The 27244-nt window shown below is 36.3% G+C and overlaps 1 protein-coding gene across 1 annotated transcript in view; it reads left to right on the top strand.

Annotated features, from left to right (window-relative positions):
- LOC148949030 (uncharacterized) overlaps positions 1-27244 on the top strand; it is a 387072-nt gene that overhangs the window by 25295 nt on the left and 334533 nt on the right. Inside the window, exons 6-12 of the mRNA XM_089095093.1 lie at positions 1498-1702; positions 3592-3719; positions 5378-5544; positions 7845-8018; positions 16641-16750; positions 20942-21109; positions 24206-24319. Of these exons, the coding sequence (XP_088951219.1) occupies positions 1498-1702; positions 3592-3719; positions 5378-5544; positions 7845-8018; positions 16641-16750; positions 20942-21109; positions 24206-24319 (1066 nt within the window). The remainder of the gene's footprint in view (positions 1-1497; positions 1703-3591; positions 3720-5377; positions 5545-7844; positions 8019-16640; positions 16751-20941; positions 21110-24205; positions 24320-27244) is intronic.

Here is a 27244-nt window from a genome sequence, read left to right on the forward strand (position 1 = left end):
ATATATACGCTAAAACCAAAGTAGGTAATTTTAACCAAGAAGTATGTCAAATTTTTAGCCGTAGATTAGTCCCGAATCTTTGTCGTGGAATCAACCGTGAAGCGCAGAGGTCTTGCTTTGGGCCTTTCTATCAGGGAATTGTATGCAGGTAACTTGAAAAAGGAATATTGAGAAAATGTAGAAGACAGATCCGGTGTTAATTTACATCTAAAGGAGTCGTTTGGAGGTTGTGTTTGAAGTGTGGAATATAGCTCAGAAATCGACGAAAGAAATAAACAACTTCAACGTCCAAACTTCTCACAAGTTTCATATTTAATGCGTTAGGTTATTGCTTCGACATTTGTCATGTATAAATGATTTTGTCTAGTTATTATAAAATACAAATCGGGTCAATCCGCAAGAAAACACTAATAATTTCTTGGGATTGCGGGATCTGAAAAAAAGAGTTCAGACATTCTGGCATGTTTCTAAGCATTTTTTGAAAGCAAGATTCTCAAAAAATTGTAGGGAAAGTCATCTTTAAACCTTTTCTTCTTTTTGCGCATAACCGTGTGTAAAAATTGTGCCCTTCATCCAATTTACAGAAGTTTTCACTAAAACCAAAAAGCTTTTCCTTACTACTTTCATTTTTTAACAGATCAGAGATCCATTACAAGGCTATGGAGGAGTATCGCCAAAAGTTGTATAAGTGTAGCTACCTATAGTTTTAACCATAAACCATAATTGTAATTGCATAATTATACCAACTATTATATAAGGCCTATTTCCACCGTCTTAACATAAAAAATTTAGTAACAATTTTACCAACAATTGGTTTTGGGAAGCTAAGAAAAATTGTTGCTTTAAATAGTAAACGAAATAAGCATAAATAAATTGAACAAATTAATTTACGACATAATAAAAAAAAATTAAGTGAACGAACTAATTTACGAAATAAGTAAAATAAAAAAATAGCCGAAAAAAATTTAAGAATAAAATAAAACTTGCCAATATCTTAATTGAAGCATTAACTAGTTGCGATTTTTGTTTTTACAGTTTTTTGTTTTATTCTATTATCCTTCTTTTGAGGGTGTAATACTGTAATAAGTTTTTGCTTGCAAATGAAGATCCAATTTTTCAAATTTTCTGTTCAATTAATGTCTTTTTTGCCTGTGTTTGTTTTTGTCCTTGATTTGTATTTTTTTGCTCTGATTCAATCTCTTGTTCTACTCTCTCTAGTTTCTACTTGTATGTTTCTCTTTTTAGTTTTTAGTTTGTGCTTCTGTGATTTCCTTATTTCCTCTTTTTGTTTTCCTTGAATAATTAATTTATTGCATTCAAGGCACAAATATGTTCTTATTTTTGTTTTATTACAGTGTTGTCACTAGCATTTTCTTATTTTATTTGTATATTGCTTTGTTCCTGAACTTAAAACCCTGTCTTCCTTTCTTCCTCTCATCTTATCTTTCTTATTATTTTTTTCTTTCTTCCTGTCTTCTTATCTTTTCTTTTATTTAGTCCTACTGTCCGCCATGTCATAGCTTTGGAGCCGCTTCTTGAGTCTTCATTGGTGAAAGAGGAGCTATGGTTAGCCATCTCAAGCTTGGCAGGAAAGTTGTGCAGAATGGAAGACGTATCAAAAACCTACGAGATTGAGCGACTCGTACAACGCCTGTCGAAACCTATTCTGAAGACGTGCCGCTATTCTGGTGCAAATGATGAGGTACAATCTAAGGTCCTATATTTGTAGTCTCTTACCTTAGAGTACCCTTTCGATTGATTAACTAATACCGTCATGGTTGCTACCGCTAGTGATTTATAGCTATTTCTAGTGATTTCTTATATTGCTTAAATCAAAAACATCACTAAATCAGCACATAAATCGCTAGATTATTGAAAAAAAAAAATCACACGGTTGATCTTACTGAATTTTCGGTATCGGTATGCCGGACATAAGTATTATAGGTAATATATTAAATTGCCTGTATTACCTAATATCCGTTGGCGGTTTGCAAAAAGGGTCTAAGTCCACTTTTTCTAATTTTACAAGAGAGCAAAAAAAAAAAAAATGTTTCTCACAAATCAGAATTTAAGAAGCTTGAAATTTTAAAGACTTTCGATCGAAATTTGCTAGAGATACCCAAATTACTGAATTGTTCGTCAATTCGAAGATAAGGGACTTACGCTCTTTTTAATGCTCTTATGGAATAATTTATTACTTGGTCAACATTAAAGATAAGGCCATTTTGAATAGACCAATCGATAGATCTCTTCGACCTTCTTCGAACCATATGTTTAACTCATTTTCTGAAAAAAGCGGACTTTGACCCTTTTTGCAAAACGCCACGAATATATACCACATATATGTACCCTATATAGGTAATATTTTAATACAGGTTAAATAATATAGTAATACAGGTAAAAGTATGTTTAACATAAGTATTCTTTGATGTTTTTTTCCGAAAATCACTTGTCTGAGACACAGATGGTCTAACTGATTGTTCAGTATCAAACATCGTTCTTTACTTAGGCAGTGCTATTGCGCTGCCTATGATTGTGCCGAATATAGATATTAGCCTTCAGCACAAATTGTACACAAAACGCTGTTTTTGTGATACATTCGTGAGGGGGCGTACAGCCTGCCGAAATCTTGTGACTATCGATTCGTTCTACATCTTTTCATCTATTTTGTTCATTTATTAGTGCTTTAGTGAATTTATGTTAGAAACCTCTCATTTTTTTGGGGTCTGAAAATGTATATTTTGATCACTGTTTCATATTTATTTAACATTTTACATTATTTTATTTTAATATGCCATTTCTTCCTTGAAAGTATTTCGTATTTGAAAGAGCGTAGACCTGAATTTAAAAAAAATGAATTTGGCTTAAGCTTTAAGTCTCCTTTGAAACATGCGATTTTCTGGCGTACCTACAGCTTCAGCTTTCATTGAATACTTATATTTCTTGACTCGTTAATTTTAGATCTATCCACTCACCAGGCAAGAATTATAATTTTAGTTAAACCTTTTCTTAGAAAGTTATTTATGTTTTCCTAAACATTGTAAAATTTTCCAATTTTGTCTTCCAACGCTTTCAACATTTTTTTCCAATCTGAATAAGAAAACAAAGCAAATGTTCAAAATATAATCCTGTAGATGGATAAAGCTGAATCTCAACATCAAACAATAGCAGGATAATCATATTGTGTTGAAACGTTAAAACCGTTGTACTGCAGCAACAAAGCATGCAAAAACCTGCATAGGGAAATTAATTTTAACGTAGGATTTTTTTTTAGCCAAAAGGAATGTATACCTAAGGTTTCATAAAATTTTTCCTAGCAAGTTATTCTTTATTTTCAATTTTAGTATTTAGGCATACAATTCAAGCATAATTATAATTTACAGGACGATTAAAGTATACAGTATAATTAGAAAATGAAGTAAAATAATAAAAAAATTATAATTTATTATATAGTCTATTTATGTTATACACATCTATCTAATTATTTATAAGTCTTTTCTATAAAATATAGTAAATCATATTATGTAAAAATTATTATGCACACATATGAATCGTACAAGTAAGTCACAATATTTTCTTCTTTTAAAATAGGTCATTCTGGCATTGCGGTCTCTTGCTAACGCTGGGCACTGTATTGCTTCTTCTTCCGTATTTGAGACTTGTCTTCGTGACTCTGCCAATGATCTCTTTTTACGCTCTTTCTCACTCGAATCTATGAGGTAAGGTCACTTCCTTTTTAAGGTAGTAAGTATTGTACTAATCACTAAAAGGCGTGGAGAGTTGTAACTTATATAATTTATTGTTATCTTTTTCTCTCGTTCTGTCTCAATCCTTCCCTCTCTCTCACTACTCTCTTTTAATATTCTATTATTTAAAATAGAGGATTATCTATTACTAGAGGATTAAAATAGAGGACAATCGATTATTTAAAAAGACAATAATAAATAGTCTTTATTAAAATCTAATACTCCAATCAGGCACGTACGCAGGAATTTGATTCCGGGGAGGGGGCCAAATCCTTAAATTCCATATTCTGTGAGAAGTATAAGAAAAATATGGGAAAATAAAAAAGAATCGTGAGATTTTGAGGGGGTCTCGGAGCCCCCCCCCCCTCCCCCCTGCGTACGTGCCAGACTCCAGTGATTATTGTGAATGTGGTACCTCGAAAAGTTGTCTGATATTAACAGCTCTTTTGTTAGCTTGTCAAGTGAAGATTAGACGAATTTTTCCCACTATGAAAACAAAAACGCTTAGTTCCCTCCCAACTGCACGGAAAGGGTGGAAAAATATCTCCTTGAGATGACTCAGAAGGGTTTTCTTGGGAAAACTGAAAGATTATGGCTTTAAGATGATTGTTTTTTTGCGTAATAGACTCCTTCTTCCAGGAAAGATGTTCTGACCATACTCCCTATCTTGACGTTTTAATCTGTTTACATCAATGGCTTATACGCTTATTGACAAATGAACGTACTTTTTAGAAAGTTCATTCCCCTGTAGACATTTTTTTCAATTATAGTGTTGTTTTTTTACCATTGAAAAATTCCTTGGTAACTGGCCTCTTAGATAACTTAAAAGAAATGCTAAGCTGTTTTTCACAATTTCTTATCTTTTTGTTACGTTTGTACTAACTTCACTAGTGAATAATAAAGCCTTTGTATATTTCTGAGTATTGGTAATCTGATATCCGAATTTGAAATGTCTGTTAAAAGCAATTAAATGCTCAATGCTCTTAGAGCCCAGATTTTTAAATGGAGTAGAAGAGAGAACCAAGCCTGTAAAAAAGTATTCAGACTCCCAGAGCTAAGTGACGAAATTAAATCTAATACTTTTGGTCATAAATGTCTAAACCAGTAAACAGTTGTGAGGCCAAACCAACTTACTACTCAAAGGAGAAAAGGTTTTGGTAAGCGCTAATAAAAAAAGCAAACAACCACCACCCCCACCCATTGATATATTTATTCACCCTTAAATTATATACAAAAGCTTGCCGATTTTGCTGCTCGTATGATTTTGTGCGTCTATTCCCCGTCAGCATTTGGTTCAAATTGTCAAATAATACCAATTTCAAAAGCCATGAAATTTTTTAAATAGCGCAGAGCTACCGTATATGAGTTAGAAATATATGTGTAACAAAAGCCATTATGCACACTTCGTCTGCCACAACAGGCAACGAAAACACTAAATCCATGCATGAGTGGATAGGGGGCTGGAACCAAGTTGTCAGGGTAAAAAATTTTTTTTTTGGGAAGAGTGTTGGGTAGGGAATGAAATGGTGTTGCTTCTTATTCTAGGTTTTTCAGAAAAAAACTTCCACCAAAACTTTCATTACCACTTATAAAGTGTGTTCCGAGAGATTTAAAAATCTTTTGTTTTTAAGGCTGGCTTCATGTGCTACTCCTCGAACTGATGCCTTTTCAATATACAAAAATCAGTCGGAACCAGCTGAGGTCAGAGCTTCAGCGTTTCATGCTGTTATGGCCTGTCCAAGTGTACAAATTATTCAAGAAATTATTGGTCTTTTGGAATTCGAGGATTCAAACCAGAGTGAGTTAAGTTTTCTTTATGCATCAGGCAGTGTGACCCAGTAAAAAGAAGAAGAAGAAGAAATTGTTTCAGACAGAGAGTTAAAAAAAAAATCACTTGAGCTTCAGAAATAATCATTGGGCTTAAGATGATTAAGAAAATATTATTATACCAAATGAAAACTCCGAGCCTTTGTCTTTTTTTTCCTATTGCTTTAAACTAAGGTTTGATTGAAGATTGAAAGCAAATATTTTTTTCAAACCAAATTTAAAGACCTATGATTTTCTCTCATTTATTCATGGATGTCGATTGGTAAGGAGCAGGCTATGGCCTCCCACCCTAGATTCCAAAAAAATACTCTTTTTGGCATTTCCATTGAAAAATACCTTGTTTTGGTATTTTCATTCGGAAAAAAAACTTCCTAGATTTTGGAAAATTGATTTTTCCCACTCTCCTCCTACATTTTAGTGAATTGGTACTTTTGCATTTATTGTTTCTAAAGCCTAATTTATACGTATGCTTAGCCTGACATTGATGTCTAGTCTCTGTTGCTCTCTGCCAATCATAATGTACTCCAGATTGGTCTAAAAATGATGTCTAAACATTTACTCATAACAAAGTGCGTCGGAGAATAGAGCTTAAGTTTGTCTCTTTTTTCAAGTTAAATAAAAAAAAAATTCAACTAAAAATTCAACTTCGGTGGCGAAGAAATAAGGTAAGAGTGTCGAAAACACTTATGTTTCGGCTAAACTAACCAAAAGTTGATGCAACACTGCACGTTGCAACAGCAACGAAATTTTTTATATTGAATAGTCAGAATTGTTTTATTGAATTTCGTTTGTTTTGAGATCTTAGCAACGTGCGACGAGTAAGCTAGTTTTAAAGGAAAAATGATTAAATGAAATGGATTAAAACAAAATGAAAGATTACGGGAAAAAGCCAATAATAATGAAAGAAATGACAGATATTTTGAACTTTTGTTCACGATCCCTTTTCAGTTTCGAAAATAGAAATGGAAGGAAATTTTCAGTTGTATACAGCTTCAGTCGTAAAGCTGAAAATAGTACTTTTTTATTCTTTATATATTAGTTCTTCGGTTTCTGCCATTGCTGTTGTTACATATTTACTGCTTTACTGGCTATTTGCCAATGAAATTGCACTTGGAGGAGGTATATCATAATTCAAAAACAGGCTCTCAAATATAGCAGCTCTGATAAGAGCAACTAATCATGAGTAAAAAAACGTAAACGATAGAAGGATACGGATTGAATATTACTATCCGCCAAGATCTATAAAGTCTGGATAAATTGGAAAATTCACTATTTTAAAGTAATCTTATCGTTTTTGTCAATTTGAAGTAGATTCTATTTTGTAATCTAATTTGAATTTTCCCATACCAAAACTGATGTGCAAATTAGATAATTTGAATGTGTACAATACAGCGGCGGATCTAGAGCAATTTTTTTTTGGGGGGGGGGAGGGCAATGTGATAAGGGTGCTAATAAGTGAAATCTTGAGCGGGGAGGCAATGTGACAAGTAAGCCAATAATTGACCAAATTGACAAATTTATTTAAAACAAAAGATTGTAAAACAGAAAAAAAACAAGGAATGAGAGCGACAGAATTTTTTTTTGCCCCCCCCCCCGGGCCCCCTGGATACACCAGTGGTACAATAATAGCTGAGTTCAAATCAGTGGAATCTCCTGGATCTACTCAGTCTTTCTGGACGACCTATAGTAAACTTGAAAAAGAAAAAGGAAACCTTTGGTTTGGCTTAGTTTTAGTTCTAGGCTCGCTTATGAACAATAAGGCTTACTCTAACTACATAGAAAATAGCATATAAGAACTAGAAAAAGAACTAGAAGAATTATAAAATTATTTGTATGTGTTTTTTTTCAAACAGATTGTGAAAAACTACATTTTGTATCGTCTGATTAGTCTTATCGACATTATGCTTGTTGAAGCAGTGGTGGATCCAGCCTCGCCCCCCCTAGCGTAGTCTAAAGTAGTGTAATTTACTTAATTAACTCAAGTTTGCGTTAATTAAACTTGCTCCTAACGGAAGTTTACCGGATCAACCTATTTTGCCCCCCCCCTATATTTTTTTTATCGGATCAACCTATTTTGCCCCCCCCCCCTTTCCTAAAAAATCCAGAATCCACCCCTGTGTTGAAGCACATGGAGTGCTGCATAAATTTAAAAGGCAAATTATATTAAAAATTATATCATATTTTGGAACATTTTCTTTATTATATTTTGGAACGTTTCTTAATCTGTTATCATGTTTAAAGTGAATAACATGACTTTTATTTCTGCTGTAGTTAAATCATATGTACTCACTTTTCTGAAGTCTGTTCAAAAATCGTCATCACCATCAGTTTTGACTCTTCAATCCCTCATTGGAACTAAAGCACTGCCGACAGACTTCGAAAGTAATGTTCTCAAGTTTTCAAGGAACGACGAACTCTCATATTATTCAAGTGATTTGGACATTGGTAAGTTAGGCTGTTATGACCTTTCATTTTTGCATATACCAATCTAACTTAGCTGTTTGTAAGTTACACTAACTACCAACATAAAGTTTAGAGATAGTTATTGATTTGTTTGTAGTTTTTTTCATCATAAGTTTTTTACAGAATTTTAGGCTCCTTGTGTGCTATAAAGTGCGCATGGTGCTTTCACACTAAGCCGTAGAATCTTTTGGAGTAACATAACTTAAGACTTCACGTTGCCTTGTGTAATCTTACGAGGCAAATTTTGCTCGTAACGTAAGTAGTTCCAAGGACATTGGAGCTCCACATATGAGTCTCTACGAAAACGGTTTCTATAAGAACCTTATATGCCCCCAGGGCATAACCTACAATCCTTACCCTGAGGGGTTTTGGGAGTTTGTCATCCTTAAAACCAGAGTCTCCAGAAATATCAACTACGTTAAAGGAAATGGCTATCTATCAATTTTAATTGGATAGGTCCGAGGAAATGGTGGGCTTGAGAGGGGGGTTAATAGCCCAATAACCCACTCTTACTATTAAAAAGGGCACTACTTTCCTCAATTTTCAGTCAAATGATCACTCTTTGACGTTTCTATGACAACACTTTCTATAAAAACCTTATATGCCCCCAGGGTATAACTCTGAGGGGGTTGTCATTCTAAAAGACCTAATTTCAGAACTTTTAACTACATTGAATAAAATGAATATCTCAAAGTTTTGATTGCATTTGTTTGGGAAAATTGTGGGCGTGAGAGGGGGTTAGTTCCCCTTTAATTACTGTCAACTATTAAAAAGGACACTAGCCCTTTCAATTTTCAATCGATTAAGCCCTTTTTGAAGTTTTACGACAACGCTTTCTATAAAAACCTTAAATGCGGCAGGGCATAACTTACAACCCTTGCCCTGAGGGCTGTGAGGGGGGGGGGGGTCGTCATCCTTAAAGAACTAATTTCCAAAAATTTCAACTACATTAAAGAAAATGGCTATCTAAAAATTTGATTGTATGTGTTTGGGGAAAAGTGGGCGTGAGAGGGGGGTTAGTTGCCATCCAATCACTTTCGACTATTAAAAACAGCACTGGCTCTTTGAATTTCCAATCGAATGGGCCCTTTTTCAAGTTTCTACGACAAAGCTTTCAATAAAAACCTTATATTTCCCCAGGGTATAACTTATAATCATTTCCCTGAGGGCTCTGATCGGGTTATCATCCTCAAAGACCTAATTTCCAGGACTTTCAACTACGTTGGACAAAATAGCTATCTCAAAATTTTGCTTGGATGTATTTGGATAAATGGTGGGCTCGGAAGGGATGTTAGTTACCTTCCAGTCATTTTTTACTATTAAAAATTTTTCACTCTTGCCCTGAGGGCTGTGGCGAAGTGTCCTCCTCAAAAACATAATTTCTATCTGGAATTCAAACTACGCTGAACAAAATAGCTATCTAAAAATTTTGATTAGATGTGTTTGGGGAAATAGTGGGCGGTGTTAGTTGCCTTCCAATCACTTTCGACCATTAAAAAAAGTCACTAGCCACTCCAATTTCCAATCGAAGGAACCCTTTTAGAAGTTTCTACGACAACTCCTTCGATACGAAGTGCCCTGGTCTAGAATAAAAAAAAATAATAATAATACATTGTGCCAACATCGTTCTTTACTTAGGCAGAGCTATTGCGCTGCCAATGATAAATAGCTGTTTTGAAAGTACTTAAAAAAACTTTAGCTTAAATAGCGAGGTATTGACTAGGGGGTGAACTCCTTCATATACGTAATAATTTCTTTTTGTTTTAAGTTTTAATGTTGCTCCTTAGTTTCAGTTGAAAACACTTGTTTTTTTTTATTTAGTTTCTGATCGTTTTTAAATAATACTAGAAAATCCGGCACTCCTTCATAGAAATGTCCCCTGCTCCATGGAATGATCCTCTCACATAACGTTGGTATCAAAATTCCGTTTTTAGATTTTCGGTTGCTATTGAGCCGGGTCGCTCCTTACTTACAGTTCATTAGCACGAACTGTTTGACTGTACATCAAACAAAGCTGTGCCAAAAACACGTGGTTTGATGCTACTGTTTAGGATTATAATAAAAGAAGTGTTGAGAGAGCTAGGTCAGGCTTTATGGATGACAAATGATGGGTTGCAAAAACTGTGCTACTTGAAAATCCAGGTGGGGCTAATTAAAAATTTTTAAATGGGATCAAAAGAGGTCATAGTAAATGATTTAAAGTAAGTGGGGGCTTTATAAGGGGGAGTAAAGGATGAACCTTGTAATATATTGATATGGAGAGGGACTCGGGTTAACTGTCTTGTCCTTGGCGGCTTAACGATGTGGCGAGGTTCTTAGTAATCGTAGTAGATCGGGACTTCTCCCGATAATACAAGGGTAAGTAAAAAATTATCCTCAATCCTGGCATAAACATTCTTACATTGTTACTACTGACCTCTCTATTATTTGCGATAGGGATCGCAGACTTCTGTACACTCTCCAGCTTGTACTGGATCCAGGTTACATCATTGGGGATGATTCTCTCTAAGAAGCTGTCAATTTCGTTATCATGGTGAACAAAAGGCTCTTGGCAGATCTCCAAGCATGTTTGTTTATGCAACACTGAGTGTTTTTGGGACCTTGTGTCTTGCGCAGACTTTATGAAATCTAAGTCTGTTATGGATGATTTCACTGGCAGAACCATGACTAATTTGCAAACGATTAGCTACCTATTAATCACTCTCGTCTGTCTAACAGAACCATTTCACGTGCACGGTCAATGTTGTTATCATTTATGAATGTAGATAATCTTCCGGCTTCCTCCCCATTCGTAACACTCGTCCGTCCATTTTTGAATTTTGTCTATCAATTCGTAGATACTCTGTTTGGGCAAGACACTGTTCCCGTGTTGTGCCGAAAGTCCTTGATGAATTGCGGTCTTGATACACTTTCTGACCAAAAAACCAGATTACTGCTCATTGTTCCTTATGGTTCAAGGTTTTATTATTAATACCATATTTACACAACATATTAAATTCCCGAGAGAGAGAAAACTCGACAGAGTCGGGAACAAAAAACATTTAACACATAGATTTAAATTAATTGTTCCTCTACTAATATTTGAGTTATAGAGATTTAAACCAAAATCGTCAATTTTCTATTTCAAACTAACCTTAAAAAAAAAAAAAACAATAGATAACTCACCTTTCCAGACTCGTCAACCCACCCCAAAAAAAAAAAATATACTAACTTTATTCAACTCATCAACAAGGGAAGAGGGACCAACTCCTCCCCAAACACGCCATACAAAGGAGGCGTACAGATGTATGTACAAGCACATACATATATACCAATATACACATACATATATGTACACACACACACATATTAACAAATTACATCATCATTAACCATTCCTTAATTTTTTTTTTTAGTGTTGATATCCTTAATCGTGCAAACTTCTAATAGAGCGGATATGATTCATCTGTAATATGAAAAGGAGAAATTAAGCTATTAGGGTTCAGAAGGTAATAGCAGGGCCACAACAACACAGCAATACAATAAACGAGTACAGAGGTCAGTAGTTAGAATATAAAAGGAGTTATGTCAACATTGCGCATAATTTTTTACTTACCCTCGTAAATCAGGATAACATCTTAATTGAATGAATGAATGGTTTTTATTTCCTATCATAAATAACACAAGGTTACACAACGGAGTATTGAAAAAAAAGAAAAAAAAAGAGAAAAAGAAAACGCAATAAGAGAAACAACAAGACTTCAATAACAATCTATATACAGCATACTAAACTCTTATTCAAACTAGCCTACGATAGCTCGGTACATATTATGATCAGGATTGAGCGAACACCGAAATCGAACGATTCGCTCAGTAGCTGCAGTAGTCGGGTCCACAACGCTGTAATTTTTCGAAACTCTTGAGTTTCTCTCCCATGGCGGAACACTTAAAAGATACTTTGCATACTTATAGTAAACCCGACGGACTGAGCGCTTATCTGTTTCGGTGAAAAGAGACCAAAACGGCGAGAGTGACAGAACATGCGGGAGGAATAGAGCCTTCCGAGTATACGGCGGTTATACATACGTTTGCAGGGTAGAAGTAGTCCGTATGCTTTGCGTGCCTTTTCTGAAAAATGCTCAACCAGTGCTTCACGAGTAAACCGCAGGTCTGAAGCGATCGGCAGTCCAAGGTAAGTGAGAGATGGCTTTGAGCTCACCGCAGTATCGCCTAGGAGCACGCTAATCGGGGTCGAATCTTTCGCGTTGCGACGAAAAACAACTACTTCACTTTTGGCAGCATTAAAAGCTAGCCCATCTTAGTATATTCATCACTCAATATATTGTAGTTATCCTCAACCCTTGAAACAGACCTACTTGCGTTAAGTATATCATCAGCGTAATTGATGAGCGATACGTCTATACCTACATATATGCAGCACGTTTTGGCAGATTCTTGAGGGACGATAAAACTGTTGTTGCATAGAGGAGGGGAAGTAATTGAGCCTTGCCGGATACCTTTACGGTCAGGTATAACTACGGTGGATACCACCATACCGTGATGAGTGGGGACTTAAATCTTCACTCTCAGCCTCCTGTACATGATCCTCCATACAACGACAACCGAACGGTCAACTCCGCGTTTACAAGCAGAACTAAGTATGTGTGCGTGGATACCGGAGTCGAATGCTCTACGCACATCGTGGCATGCTAGAACAAATGTATCATTATTATCATGAGCACTGAGCAAAAGATTGGCTATCAATGAATGAACATGCTCGCGACTAGTACCACTCTTAAACCCGAATTGCGAATCGGGAGTATAACAAGCTTCACTTAGGTCACCGAAAACAAGCATTTCCATGAGTTTGCAGAATACCGGCGCAACAGTTATCGGGCGGTATGATGAACAGTTCCTGGGATCATTCCCTTTTTTGGGAACTGGTGTAACGACACCAACACAGAAAACATCGGGGACAAGACCGCTGTTAAAGATCATCTGGTACATAAGAGCAAGGTGATTTAACACATTGTCACCCCCAATAGCCAGATGCATTCCACAAATATTATCATCCCCTCGAGAATACTTCTTTTTCAGTTTAGATAGCATATAACGGATACTAGACACAGTAACAACGAACCCGACACTTCGTTCATTTGACGCTAGGAGGGAGTCGAACTCTTTTTTTAACTCTTTCTCGAGAGCCTTGTTCGGCGGTGAGAATTCTGCGATGAAATATTTATTCCAATTACTTTCAATTGGCAAAAATTCTTCTTTACGAGATTTCGGACTCCTTTTCTTTTTAATATACTTCCAGACTGCATTTGGGTCACCTTCAAGCACTTTGCAATTCTGGTCCATTAAGTCGGTTCAATGTTTAGCAAGGGTCTTGGTGAATTTTCGCTTAGTATATAGCCTGATATCATTCAAGACACCTTGACGAGGGCGCCCGCACTCGTTCCATAGTGTATACCAGAATTTAGATCGACTACAAGACTCGGATAACTGTACATTCTGAGACCACTGTGGATTTTCACTTCCGATTCGAACTTTTCGTGTCGGAACTGTAGCCTTTTCGGCACAGCGTAAAGCATGTGTAATTTCTGCACAGTAATTGTTCAGGAGTATCTGCTTCTCATTATCGGGAACAGGCGAACCTTGTTGAAGCAGTTGAAATGGGACCTTTATCTTTTCAAGTATATTATCATACAAGGACTTGAAAAGCGTAGAGTCGGCTTTTCCCCACTCAGATTTTACCACCCATTTACGGTGACATTCATCGGGCTGAGTAGGTTTATTAGTGACACAGAACACATTCGAGATGGGTAGGTGGTCGGAAGCACAGATGCTTAATTTTACCCCACATTTTCCGTTTATCTTCACATCTGCAGAGCAGAGTATTGAGTCAAGGGAGGATACAGAGCCGGAGTTGTGTATATACGTGTAGTCCAGGTCATTTTCAAGTACACGGAGACTTTCACAGGAAGCTACCAGAACCTGAGTTCTCGGGCTGTTGTCGCACAGGTTACAGTTCATATCTCCGGTTACAATGCATGACAGTTTTTGCGTGACACATCCCTCAACTGCTCCACAAATCTGTCCACAAGCAACATTGAATCTTGCATCAGATTCATCGTCACGATAATCCGTGGGCATATAGACACAGAATAGAGCTGTATCAGCAATTCGGACACCGACGAAGAAATCAGACTGCTTGTACAAGGAAGGTTTAAGACTTCTGCGTACCAGTATTGAAATACCACCAGAGGGTATACCTCTGCCAGAACGCTTTGCAGGAGCACTGAATACGCTGGAACTGTCATTGACCTCAAGAAGCTGAAGTCCTTCTGTTGTAAGAAAGTGCTCCTGTAGACAGACTACGTCATATTCTTGTACTAATTGCTCAACCAGAGGTAGTTTAGCCAGAACTCAACCATTCATGTTCCATGATACAACTTTGAGTTCAAGATTATTCATTGTTTTAACGCTTTCTGTGCTTCAGTGCATTTAAAACTGTAACAGGGATGGTTTGCCGAACCACATAGAGCACATTTGAGGGGGTTCTGGCAGGGATTGTCCTTTGAGCTGGAGTGTTTCCCAGCGCAACGGGAGCACTTTGCCGAACCACATAGAGGTTTGCCACACAACGGGTTTGCCGAACCACATAGAGCACATTTGAGGGGGTTCTGGCAGGGATTGTCCTTTGAGCTGGAGTGTTTCCCAGCGCAACGGGAGCACTTTGGCGGATTTGGACATGCCTTTGCTGCATGGCCGAAGCCTTGATACTTGTAGCACTGGATTAGCATAAATTTGTATTCGTGAATCGGCAGCCGCTCATACCCAATCACGGGGGGAGACTTGATTGCACTCTGTAGGTCTTCACGCGAATCAAACTTCAGTTTGAATGACCTGGTTTTGTTTATTCCAGAAGCTTCGACACATTTCGACACTAAACTGCGTAAGTCCTCTTCTGAAATACTAGCAGGGACGTGGCGAATTATCCCAAAGAAAGAGGGGCTTTTTACTCTCGTGACAACGGAATTATCGGTACCGGTAATAGCCTGTGCAATGGAATCGGTGGTCACTTTGTCTTTCACGAAAAAGCTCCAAGCCCTCTTACGAGGCCTCAGTTCAACGATGTCATTGCTTGTCTGTCCGCAAAATCCATTTAAATAGTCTTTCCGTGATTCGGGATCAGTCAGTCCTTGGGGCAGATTTTTGAGAACTACGGCGTAAGTCTGTTTATGCTTTCCGTTATTCTCGCGTGACTGATAGGAATTGCGCAGCTGATACTCAGACTCGACGAAACTGTCGAACTTTCGGCAAAGCTCTCCCACTTTTCTCGTCAAAGTTGCACTTATTTCGCCTGGAATAATCGGTACGTCATCAGGTTGGTATAATACGAACCGTGGGAGCGAAATTTTTTTTTCGTCACACATCTTAAAAACTTTCGTTATGTCAATGACATTATCCGAACTTTTGTCTCTTGCAGTCACTCTCGTCGCATATTCGGCTTCATCCCAAATCACCTTTTTCGCTTCCAATATATCCGCATCGGAGAAATGTGATACCGCACTTTTGACAATACTGTCTATCGGGTTTCCAGCCTTCATCGCCCGCTCAACAAAGTTCAGTACAGCATTTAACACAAGCTTCACGCTCGCCATTTTGCTACGGAATGATGTTACGCAATCCGCGAACGCTGAATAAATACAAGCAGAATGAAGGAACCTAGGAACAAGGGAAGTGTAAGGACCCCCTCAACTGTTCCCCGCAATTTACGGGTAACTTAATAACGGCGGGTATGCTTTTCTGAAAAAGTTCTACTTGCAAACGGTTAAGCTTCCATTTGAGAATGAAAATGACGTGGAAAGGTTAGGTAAAAACAAAGAATTCACTGAAAATATATAAAGTAAGATTATTTTTAAAAATTGAATTCTCGGGTAAGACTGTCTAAATTTCAAAAAAAAAATATACGGTTATGTGTCATAAACACAAACAAATTACCCCAATAATAAGGATAATAGAGATGGGACTTGTATCTTTAAAATATTCAATACTATTTAAATTCATTTATCTTTAAAAAGTTTTTAGTCAGCTTTAAAAGTTGGTGCCCGTTTTTGTTAGTGTTCACCTAGTCATAACATTCTTCACATTTAATTTTGTTTATTATTTGGATTTTTGGAAATCTTCGTCGACAATTTGGAGTTTGACAACCAAAATTATGGAAATATGTCCAATACGATGTCAATGAATGTCAAAAATAAAAACGCGGGTGCTGAAGTGAAAGGTGGGAATAATCCTTTGAAAGGTGGGAATATTCCTTTGAAAGTGGGAATATTCCTTCATACATAGAGGGATAGAGGAGGAAATTACCTCCCCCTTCCACCATTTCATTTAGCCCAAAGCATCCCCTGGAAAAATAGTGTTCTAGAAATGCGTTTTTTTGTGTTTTGACCCGTCTCCTTGGAAAAAGCTTTGAATATGGCTGCTGATCTCCTTGGGAGGTCTTAAAATAGATAATGTTTCAGTTATGATATTATACAGCTATATGTATTAGCGCTTTGAAGAATTCATAAAATGGGTTTTACCTTCATCCCTAAAACTGAAATCATTTATTACTAGGTAGCCAAGTTCAGGGGTCTATAATGTTTGGTGGAGAACTTTTTTTGCCCCGAACTGCAAGGCTGAATGTGACGGCGGATCTCTTTGGAAGGTCTTACAATATATATGAGGTAAGACATTAACTATGCTAATCAAGTTTTGCTTCTAAGTGTATGATAAGGATCCTTTACATTATGTTCATCAGTTTGTCGTCAGATAAACCCAAAGTTGAGTTTTTTCTGCCACAAAGTTGCTTAAGTCAGTTTGTTGACAGGTAAACTCTAGGTAAATACTTTATAGGTATTTTTCTGCAACAAAGCTGTTTGCACAGCAGTAAAATTGCAGTTAAGCCTGAAGGGGGGTTGTTGACTTGACTTGACTTACTTGACTTGACTTAAGGCTCCTGCCGAGGGTTCGGCGTAGAAAACGATGAGACCAGGTACCTCCAGGTTGACCTATCGCTTGTCAGGCTCACAGCTTCGTCCATCGGGATGTGGGATTTGGCGAGGAATACATCGGCTTTGTCTCTCTACCTCTTGGTGGGGGGCGTCCTCTGGGTCACTTCCGTCCGTGTAGGGTGGGATCGAAGTCACATGCGACCCGTGCTCGTGTATCACGTGATATGCCCAGGAGATGGCCGTACCACCGAACAGGACTCTGGGCGAGCTGCGTCGAGAAAGTTTGTGCCGTACGTGACAGGAGGGTCTGGCTGCTAACAAAATCAGTCCAGCGAAGTCCCTTGATTTTTCGGAGATGTTTCGTCTGTGCTACATCGACGACGCTGAGGATAGATTTTGCAGCTGGTCACGTCTCCACTCCATACAGCAGCACAGTGCTGACTGGCGCATTGTAAATGCACATTTTGGAAAAGAGGCTTGTTTGGCTTTCGCCAGATGCTGCTCAGCCTCCCAACAAGTGTCGAGGCTTTGGCTACTCGATATGTAAGCTCTTTTGTGATCAGACCATCTCTCGACAGAAGAGATTCCAGGTAAGTGAGTCTTCAACCACATCTACTCAAGAGGGTTGTTACTTTTATCAAAATATAAATGGCTAATAGGGCATTGATCAAAAAAATAAATAATTACAGCTGTAAATTTGCACTACGAGAAAAAAGAGGAATGAATTTTGGATCTCTAAAATAGTCCATCATGTCCATAACCACAGGCGTATGCCAACTGCAGTTTTTGCTTGTGCGAATTGTGTGCATCAAAAACTTTATTGATTAAATCCACCGATAAATTATATAATGGCTACAAAAGTATTTTACATTGTTCGACCCCCCCCCCCCCCCCCTCTTGTCATGAATTGAAGTCCTGAATACAGCCCTGAAACCCTATCTGGCCCTTGCTTTGGTTCCTACATGGAACATTATTCATTTCGGGATTCGTGAGTCCTATACTATTGGTGCCTAAAAAAAAGACCTAAAAAGACTTATTAGGTTCAAGTAAAGCCAATTTTTGGTAGTTATATTTTATATATTTGTTTTCCTTTCTCTTCTTCAGTTGTCAATAGTTACCGATATTGGTAGGGTTTTTTATAGTGAATTATGTTATTTTGTTTGCTGGAGAGTGAACAGGAGGTCAGGGGCGAATCTCCAGCATTTTATTGGAGGAGGAGGCAAGAGGGGTCCATATCTGGATAGTCAAAGGGCATGGGATGTATAATATTCTTTTCTACACATTGTGCCACCCCCAAACGACACCTCTGCAGGAGGTTGGTCGCATTTGTGCGAAACGACAGTGAGTAGATTTCTTTCGTTTTTTTTAGTCTAATAATTTTAAATATGAATAATGGAATTGAGTGTATGTACATACATGAATATATTTTACCAGTTAACGGACTAATTAGCGCTTTGGGATTTGTTTAGATTTTCAATCTGTGTTTGATTTTCTTGTAAATAAATAAACCTGAACATACAAAAGCCTTATTCATGAAAACAATCTTTGTTGTAGCATGTATTGTCCGTAATTAGATAAAATAAAAATCTACTACTTTTAGTAAAAAAAAAAAAAAAAAAAAAATTGATAAAATAACGGTAAAGGAGGCGACCCTATCCTTCGTGAACGGTTTGTTTATTTTTCGGCTAGCAAGTTAGCCCAACGTTAAGCATGCCTACCAAATCCTGTTTTCCAAATTTGAACCATATCTTGCTGTCTGACTAAGCTGATATTAAGCAAATTTACTGATTTTTAATAAAAATTCGTGATTTAGCGAAACGATTTTCTTCTAGCTCGTGGAAACACGATCGCAAGAAAATTATTAATTTTTTTTCCTATTAGGACAACACACACCACATGAATGCAGCCCACTTTAGTAATCTTGGCTAATAAAGGCTAATATTAGCTTATACTACTACTACTACTAACAACTCACCGCAGAACCAAGCAGCCTGAGGCCAACAGCTACGCACGATCCTCCTCCATCCCAATCTATTCAAAGCTTGTCTTTATACACCCGCCCACGAAGTTCCACGTTCCTTTAAATCTTTATTTATGACGTCCTCCCACCCCAGACGGGGACGACCTGCTTTCCGTTTAGCCCTAGATGGTTGGCCGAAAAGAACAATCTTCGGCAATCTGTCATCCTTCATCCGCACAACGTGCCCTAGCCGCCTCAACCTGTCTTTCATTATAGCCCTAGAGAGCGGTATTGAACCACATTTCTCGCATAGCCTATTGTTTGAAATAAGGTCAGTGAGCCGGGTACCCAGAATAATCCTTAAGAAATTTCTCTGGAAAACATCAAGCAAATCTTCATCCGCTTTTCGGAGCGTCCATGCTTCAGAGCCACATTTGACCACTGTCATCACTGTAGCTTCTAATATTCTAATCTTGGTTTGCAGACTTATCTTCCTATTCTTCCAGACTTTTTTTAACTGTGGAAAAACACCCTGAGCGTTGGCTATTCTACATTTAACGTCTTCAATGATCCAGTCATCTTTACTAATAATAATACCAATCTAAATGAAGCTGTCCACCTGATCAATATGCTCATTACCCAAAGTCACCTTTTCAGAATCACTTATTCCTAGCCTTAATGACTTATTCTCCTTAACATTAATTTTTAAACTAATTCTAGGACCCTGAACTCGCAAAACGTCTAAAACTTCATTCATTTTGCTCACACTTTCATCTAGGATGCTTAAATCATCAGCATAATCCAAGTCCAGGAGACTTTTTCCTCCCCATTTGATTACTAGACAATTATATTATTTATATTATTAGCTTATAGACAATTATATAATAATAATATAGTTTAACAATATTAATAGTTGATTAAAAGTAACCAAGTTTGAGTTTCAGGCTACCGGCTTAGTCAAAGCTTATATACCTTAATTTGCGTCAAAGATTATATGATCTTTGTAATGGTGTTTAAGGGAACCTGATTTCTATAAAGCAAGTTTAAGACGAAATCAAATGAGAGAACTTTTAAATTTTAAAGAACGTTTTAGAACTTTTAAAGAACGTTTAATTTGAAAGAATTATCCCACTTGAACTATATAAAAATATAAAAAAAGGGTTGAAGTATGTGGTTTTAAAACATGATTGAGATTCAACAAAATAGGGAGTCGGTAAATAATGAAAAAATAAACAATGTGAAAGTTCAAGGTTTTTAGTTAAACTTGCCATGATGTTCATTAGTTGTTGAGGTTCCTTTTCCTGTCTACGATTCAAGGAAAGTGCGGTTTTTGTCAGTTGATGCTGCGAATATCGACTTTTAAGCTGTTCCTACAGTAGGGCATCGATCGATAACATCTAAGAAAATGATTAGCTTTCTCCTTCTCCATTTATCCCGGTCTAAAACACAGTATGTGCCATACTGTGTGCCACATTAGATTACATAGTATGTTTTAGTATTTTTGATTTTATCATAAAAGAGATCCGATTTTTTTGTTAGTGCTCAAAGTGTTTTCACTGAAGATATTTGAGGTATTCCGAAGTATTGTATCTGCAAATTCATTTTTCTAGGGAACATTATTGACTATATTGCTTAGTGCCTTTAACCCCCAAGCTTTCAAATTTTGAGTGCTTTGTAGTGAAAATACAGAAACGTTGCTTCCCCTCTTACAGAGTTGATTTCTTACTAGCTCATCCCACACGTATGGAGGTATTTTAGTTTACACTAAGCAATAATACAAATCTCGTTTACATAAAAAAAGATGTTCAATAACAATTTTCAATGAGTCTTGCTTGAGTATTGTTTCAATGAGTATTGTTTTTAAATTTGTAAGTTTTACTTAAGTTTTTAAGTTTTAAAAACTAATTAATTTTCTCACTTATTATATTGTATTATATGTATTACATTATATTGATTTGTTTCAGCTTTATCTAAGAGCAGAAGGACTAGAAAGTATAGCCAGAGATTATCTCTTTGGTAAGGTCGCGAAAACCAATGAAGTAGGCTTGTACTCAAAATGGGATAAGGAATACAAGCTGGAAGAAATCGACAAAGCATATGAAAAAAGGGAGAAGACAGTTTCAATCCCTAAGGTAAGGCACATACTTGTCTATCATTAGCTTAAGCTCTAATGATTGACTTTCATTTTACAATTTCCAGTTTTTTATTTTATATTTCTTTAATCTTACGAATCATCTGGGATACCGTTTTCAAGGATGGGTGTCACGTTGATTCGTCTATTGTGTCGCGAAGGGATTTTTTTTTTTTTTTTTTTTATCACGAATTAGGATTTATTTCACATAGCGACTTTGTGTTCATTTGAGATTACCTGTTGTAATAAAGGTTAGTATTGAATCTCGATTTCGAAATCTCTGCCATCTAGAATCATAGGTTTTGTTTGAGTGAAGCTATTTAGAAAGTAAACTTTAGAAAGCACTGCCTAAGCCGTTGGATGTATAACTAGTTTGGGGGTATGAATCATCAAAATCACAGATTAATTAATGTACGGATGGGCCAGACTGTGATTCTGATGAATTATGCAAACTTTTCGTGGCATATGGCGCACTGTGACATCCAGCGTGCCACAAAAAACATTTTTTCCCTTATAGAAGTAACATTTCCTTCCTTCATGTACATTCCTTCTACTTTATTATCCCTGATATCTGGAATTATTGGTTTTGATGACATCAAACCATTTAAAAAGTAAACATTAATAAAGTTCTGCCTAAGCTATTGAATATATTACTTGTTTGGTGCTATGATACTGCAAAATCATAGAATGACTAATTTTCGGATGTGCTGTATACAATTTGGACGAACTAGGCGAACTTTGCGAGGGATGGGCTGTGCTATGGCATCTAATGTTTTATGAAAATATTTTCTTTTTTATCTCTGGGAAAATTAACATTTCCTTCCTTCAAATACATTCCCTTTACCTTACTACCTCTGTCATCTAGAATTATTGGTATTGATTCGGTGAAACCATTTAGAAAGTAAAAGTTTAAAAATAACACCCCAATTCGTTGCTCTTGTAAATTTTCTTGTTAAAATACATGGAAATTATTGAATAATTAATAATATACCGACGCGTAGGTTCATAATTGGGAAAATCGGGCAAACATTACTCAACGTTGGCTACATAACAGCACGTAATGTACTGTTTTTACAAAAAAACATCACTTAAAAATCTTTAAGTCAATTATAATATAGCATATAATTTCTGCAAATTGTTTTAGGTCTTTGTCAAAAGGGTATTATGAAATTTTATAATTGATCGCTCTTTTTTTCCCTAGATCATTAGCTTGTAAGTGAAAGAAACTTTACACAATATCTAAAAGGTGACCATATTTCAGCGTTTGTGAAAGATAACTAATTTGATAATTAACGGGTTTCTTACTCATATGTAATTAACTCATATGCTCTTATTCATAATTACATGCAATTGACTATTTAATTATAACACCAGGAGACCGGCATTCCCCGGTTCCCTGGTACTCGTGGCAGGCTTGTATATATTTGATTCTCGCTGTTGCTCGTGTTCTAACCGCAGATTAATATGAACCTTTTCCTAGGTTTTCCTGAGCATTAATTTTTGCCTTAATTAAGTTGTTACTTGATTGAATAACAATGAGGCGTGTTCCATGTGCCGAAATTTCAGAAATTTCAAAATTGTGAATTAGCGGAATTATTGTGTTGCTCTTTAGTTTTAAGTCTTGGGGTGGTAAATCAGCAGCCCCAATTGAATTGAGCCATTCTGGTGTGAACTTGGTTCTTCCATCCTGTTTATCTTTCACACGATCATAACCCTTATACGATTTTTATTCTCCTCAAAAATAACGTCAAAAAATAATGCGCTCCTTCATTCAATTGTAACTTAGATTTGCAAGACGATTTTGAAATACTTCTTCAACTAAATCACCATTGGGGAAAATATCCCCAGTTAATTCGATTTTATTGAAGTCATTCTTTGGAATAATTCCATTTCTCAGTTCCAGGTGTTCTTTACGAATGTCCAGGATCAACACACGCATTTTTTTTTTTTTACTGAATTTTTTTTAAACACTTCCAGAGATGACCTTTTTTTATCGCCTAATCGAGTATTTCACTTCGGAGCTGAAGCTGAAGCTCAAGCTGCTTTGGAGCTGAAGGATACTCTATTATTCAATCATTATCAATTATTGATTCCCATTTTCGCAAGTTTTCTAACCACAGATCTTGTCATGCATCATTTCATTTGTGATTTGTTGAGATTCTCGGTGTCGCTTAGCTTCTAAGCGCAGATTTCGTTGTGTATCATTTTCGTTTATGTTTCGCTGTGATGCTCGCTCCCGCATGTCTTCTAACAGCAGATATCATTGTGCTTCATTTCATTTTTAACTCTTGATTTGACAGTGTCCTTGTTTTTCTCATACTGCTCTTCAATTCACACATTCAACAGATTAATTCAAAACTGATCAACAGCATTAACGGGGTCATAAAGTACATTTGGCCGTATGAAGGTAGTTCGAAATCACCTTGAGTGGTTTGTGTCGGATGTGTCACCATATTCATTTCGTGAAAAACTGGCCAGGCTGATTTGAACCTAAGGGTATTACTACTATCAATGGTTCGACTGCCGCTTACGTTGAATGAAGCTAATGTGAAATATGAGTTTAAGTTTTGGGTTTATTTGTGGGACTCGTTAGCGAGCGGGTGACGTCCTAAAAACGGCAGATTAACTCTGTAAATTCAGAGTTAATTACTTGCGTTAACTCCCATCCCAGATTTATTTTAAAAAATATCCATCATTAAACTTAGTTAAAATTATTGTCTAAAGATGACAATGCGTAAAAATTGAACTTCACCGTTGAAACTTTTAACGTCAATCAGGATATAAAGAGAGGTCTAAGCTTACGATAGTGCTCTCTAATTGTTTATTTGTCTTTTTACTCATTTTGAGCTATTTCCTCCCTGATACTTCCTGGCCATAAAGTCATTTTGTTGTAAATTGATTATTCAATAGACGAACTCTGAATTTCGCTATCTCTGCTGAAAAAAAGAGTCCACGTCGGTAATAAATTCCCCTGATTGAGAAGTTTGAATGACCAGCATTTACAACTATGTACCTACATTTAGTTTCAATCAATTATAGCTTTAATCAGTGTTTATGTGTATGAAATTGTTGTTTAACCTTTGCTCTTTTTTCACAGCTGACCCTGTTAACTAGATCATTTGGCATGGAACAAACATTCAGAGTAATAGATAATCCCAGAAGTTTCGGTGATGTTTTACAAAATATTAATCCCTTGGGGAACATTAATACGGTAAGTACTCCGAATACAAGTATCTAGAGCTATTTTCTGAAACAACATCATAGGAAACAACAAGGGTCGAGTATGTGCGATATACGATATCGCAAAAACTTGGTCTAGTTTTGAGTCATTATTCTATTCCCTCTGTCTCCTGAAATCTTAATGATCTTAGGGTCTGCCCCATAATTTTCAAATTCTTTTCTGTATAGAGTTGTTTCTTGCAACGATATTATAGGATTCAACGAACGTTGAATATGTGCAATATATATATATATATATATATATATATATATATATATATATATATATATATATATATATATATATATATATATATATATATAATATATATATATATATATATATATATATATATATATATATATATATATATATTTATATGTTATATATGTAATTGTTGAATAGCTATAAAACTGATAAAGTAAAATTATCTCTGATATCACGAAAACTGGCCTGGTTTTGAGCCTTTACCCTTTCACCGCCCCCTGAAATCTCAGTTTCCTTAGAACTTGTCCCGTAGTGTCCTATTTTTTCTATGCAGAGTTGTTTCTTGAGGAAACATTGTATGATATAGAAAGCTTTGTAACAAAATATTACGAAAACTCATGTGATTTTGATCCCATCCCCTTTCTCCATCCCCGTGAGTTTTCAAGATTCTTAAAATCAGTCCCAATAATTTCCTATGTAGAGATTTTTCTTGCAACAACTTTATAGGTAGCACCAAGGGTTGAAATAGTAGAGATGTTACACGTATGTAGTACTGATAAATTAAAGTGAGCAATGGTTTCCCGAAAAATTATCCTAGTTTTGAGACATTGCCCTTTCTCCCCGCCCCCTTTAAATCTTAAGGGTTTAAGGGGTAAGGTGAAAGGCCTCAGGTGCTGATAGTGTCGTAAATGAGTTTTTCAATTATGGTTATTGCGAAGTCAGAAATAATTTGCTGAAGATTATGAGTATGGTTTTTGACAAATGGGAAGTAACTGGTGGTTTTAGGAAAACTTTCGTTAAGCTCCTTTATAAGCAATGTCATAAGAGTGAGTATGGTAATTATAAAGGCATTAGCCTGGTTTCTGTAGGAAGCAAACTACTTAGTATGATTATACGTTTCTGACTTAGAGATGCTGCAGATAAAGTTTCAAGAAAAGAACAGTTGGATGTTAGGAATGGGGGAGGATGCGTCGACCAAGTTTTCACTCTTAGGTTAATAATTGAGAAGTACCTGAGTCATTTTACCCCTTCAGTCCTCAGATTACGAGCAGGCGTTTTATTAACCTGATTGAAGAGCCTTAGTGCAGGTACTATCTTTGTACGGTATACCAGCTAAATGCTTCAAGATGATTAGGGCTATGTACGATCATAACATTGCTGTGGCTAAGGTAGTAAATAAGATTAGTAGCTGGTTTTGTATTGAATTAGGAGTTAAGCAGTCTTGCGTTCATTCTCCATTTGTATGGATGGTTTTGAAGACTTTATCTTAAAGAACACGACAAATGTTATTAGAAGGCATAGAACCAAATGGAAACTCTTCTATACTTAGATTTTGCTGATGATTTGGGTGTTATAGATGAAATTTCAGCAAAATGAATGATTTTTTGGATGTTTTGAGAGTTCAGGGTAGAAGAATAGATATAAAAAATAATGCTAAGTAGACTAAGTCGCTAAGACTAGGAATAAATGACGGTAAAAAGGTGGTGTTGAGTAACGAGATAATCGAATCGGCTGATAGCTTCATTTACCTGGGTAGTATTAGTAAAGATGGTGGATGCAGCAAAAGTTTTTTAAGCAAGCAATTGTAAAGCAGTTGGAATTATTTTAAATTTGGAAGGATTGGATTTAAGAGGAAAAAAATGTTGATGAAAATTAATCTCAAATTAAAAATAAAACTTAACTGATTGCCACACAACACTCTTATCAGTTTTTTGTCGTGAAGGATTAGAGAGCATAGTGCTCTTCGTAGTTTAAAAAAATTGAATAAGTTGCAAAGGTACAAATTAAAGAATTCGAAGATAAGTCTATGAACTAGGGTTAGAATGTTGGAAGTCTCGGGCATAACCGTTGTCAAGTATGGGTATAAAGTGTGGGCGCTTCGATTGGCTGAGGAAAATTTATTAAAGATTTTCCAAAGGGATTATTTAAAGATAGCTTTAGATACTTGTTTACTGACCTTATATCAAACAATAATCTGGTAAAAATATGGTTCGATCCCTCTTGCTAGGGTTGTAATGGAAGAAAGTTTAAGATGGGTAGGGTACGTTTTGCGGCTTAAGGATGACATGTTGCCAATGATTGGGCTTTTTGGACATCCAATTGGCGCGATATGAGAACCAGGTGGGAATAGGTAGGAATCTGTTCAAACTGAATAGGTGGGAGTAGGTCATAAAAAAGGATTTAAACGAAATCGTAAGTTCATTGGACGAGCAAAGAGTAAAGTATTGAACAGTTTGGGATGGAGGACGAGAGTGCGCAGCTTGGCTTCAGGCGAATTAGTGCTATAGTGAGTTGTAAGCTGCATTATTTTGTTTGTTCTTTTTCTTTTCTTTTAATGCGCTAGACCAAAGATGAAAGGCTCACTTTTGTGCCAAAATGAACGAAATAGAGGCTCTGTTTAAATTGTTTGCATTTTTTTTTCACCTTATTTTTACTTTTTTCATTTTGCTTTTCTTTTTTCGCGTTTACTTTTGAATTTTAATTACAATCCAAATTTTGATGAGGTGAAACAAAATTACATTCAAGTTTGTTTTTATATTTTGTAGTTTTGCTCTGAAAAGCTGCGCTATTAGTGATGCTTGTTGTTTTTAAGTCTTATTACTTAAATACTCAAAAATAAGGTAAAGAATTCAGCATTGGATATTTTACAATCCCTTCCCTTTTTATGGACCTTCAGCCAGGAAGAGGAAGGGGGCTAGGGGTCAGTAA

This window comes from Artemia sp. Qi Xiang Cuo, chromosome 9, assembly GCF_049724085.1.
Source record: "Artemia sp. Qi Xiang Cuo chromosome 9, ASM4972408v1, whole genome shotgun sequence".
Taxonomy (NCBI): domain Eukaryota; kingdom Metazoa; phylum Arthropoda; class Branchiopoda; order Anostraca; family Artemiidae; genus Artemia; species Artemia sp. Qi Xiang Cuo.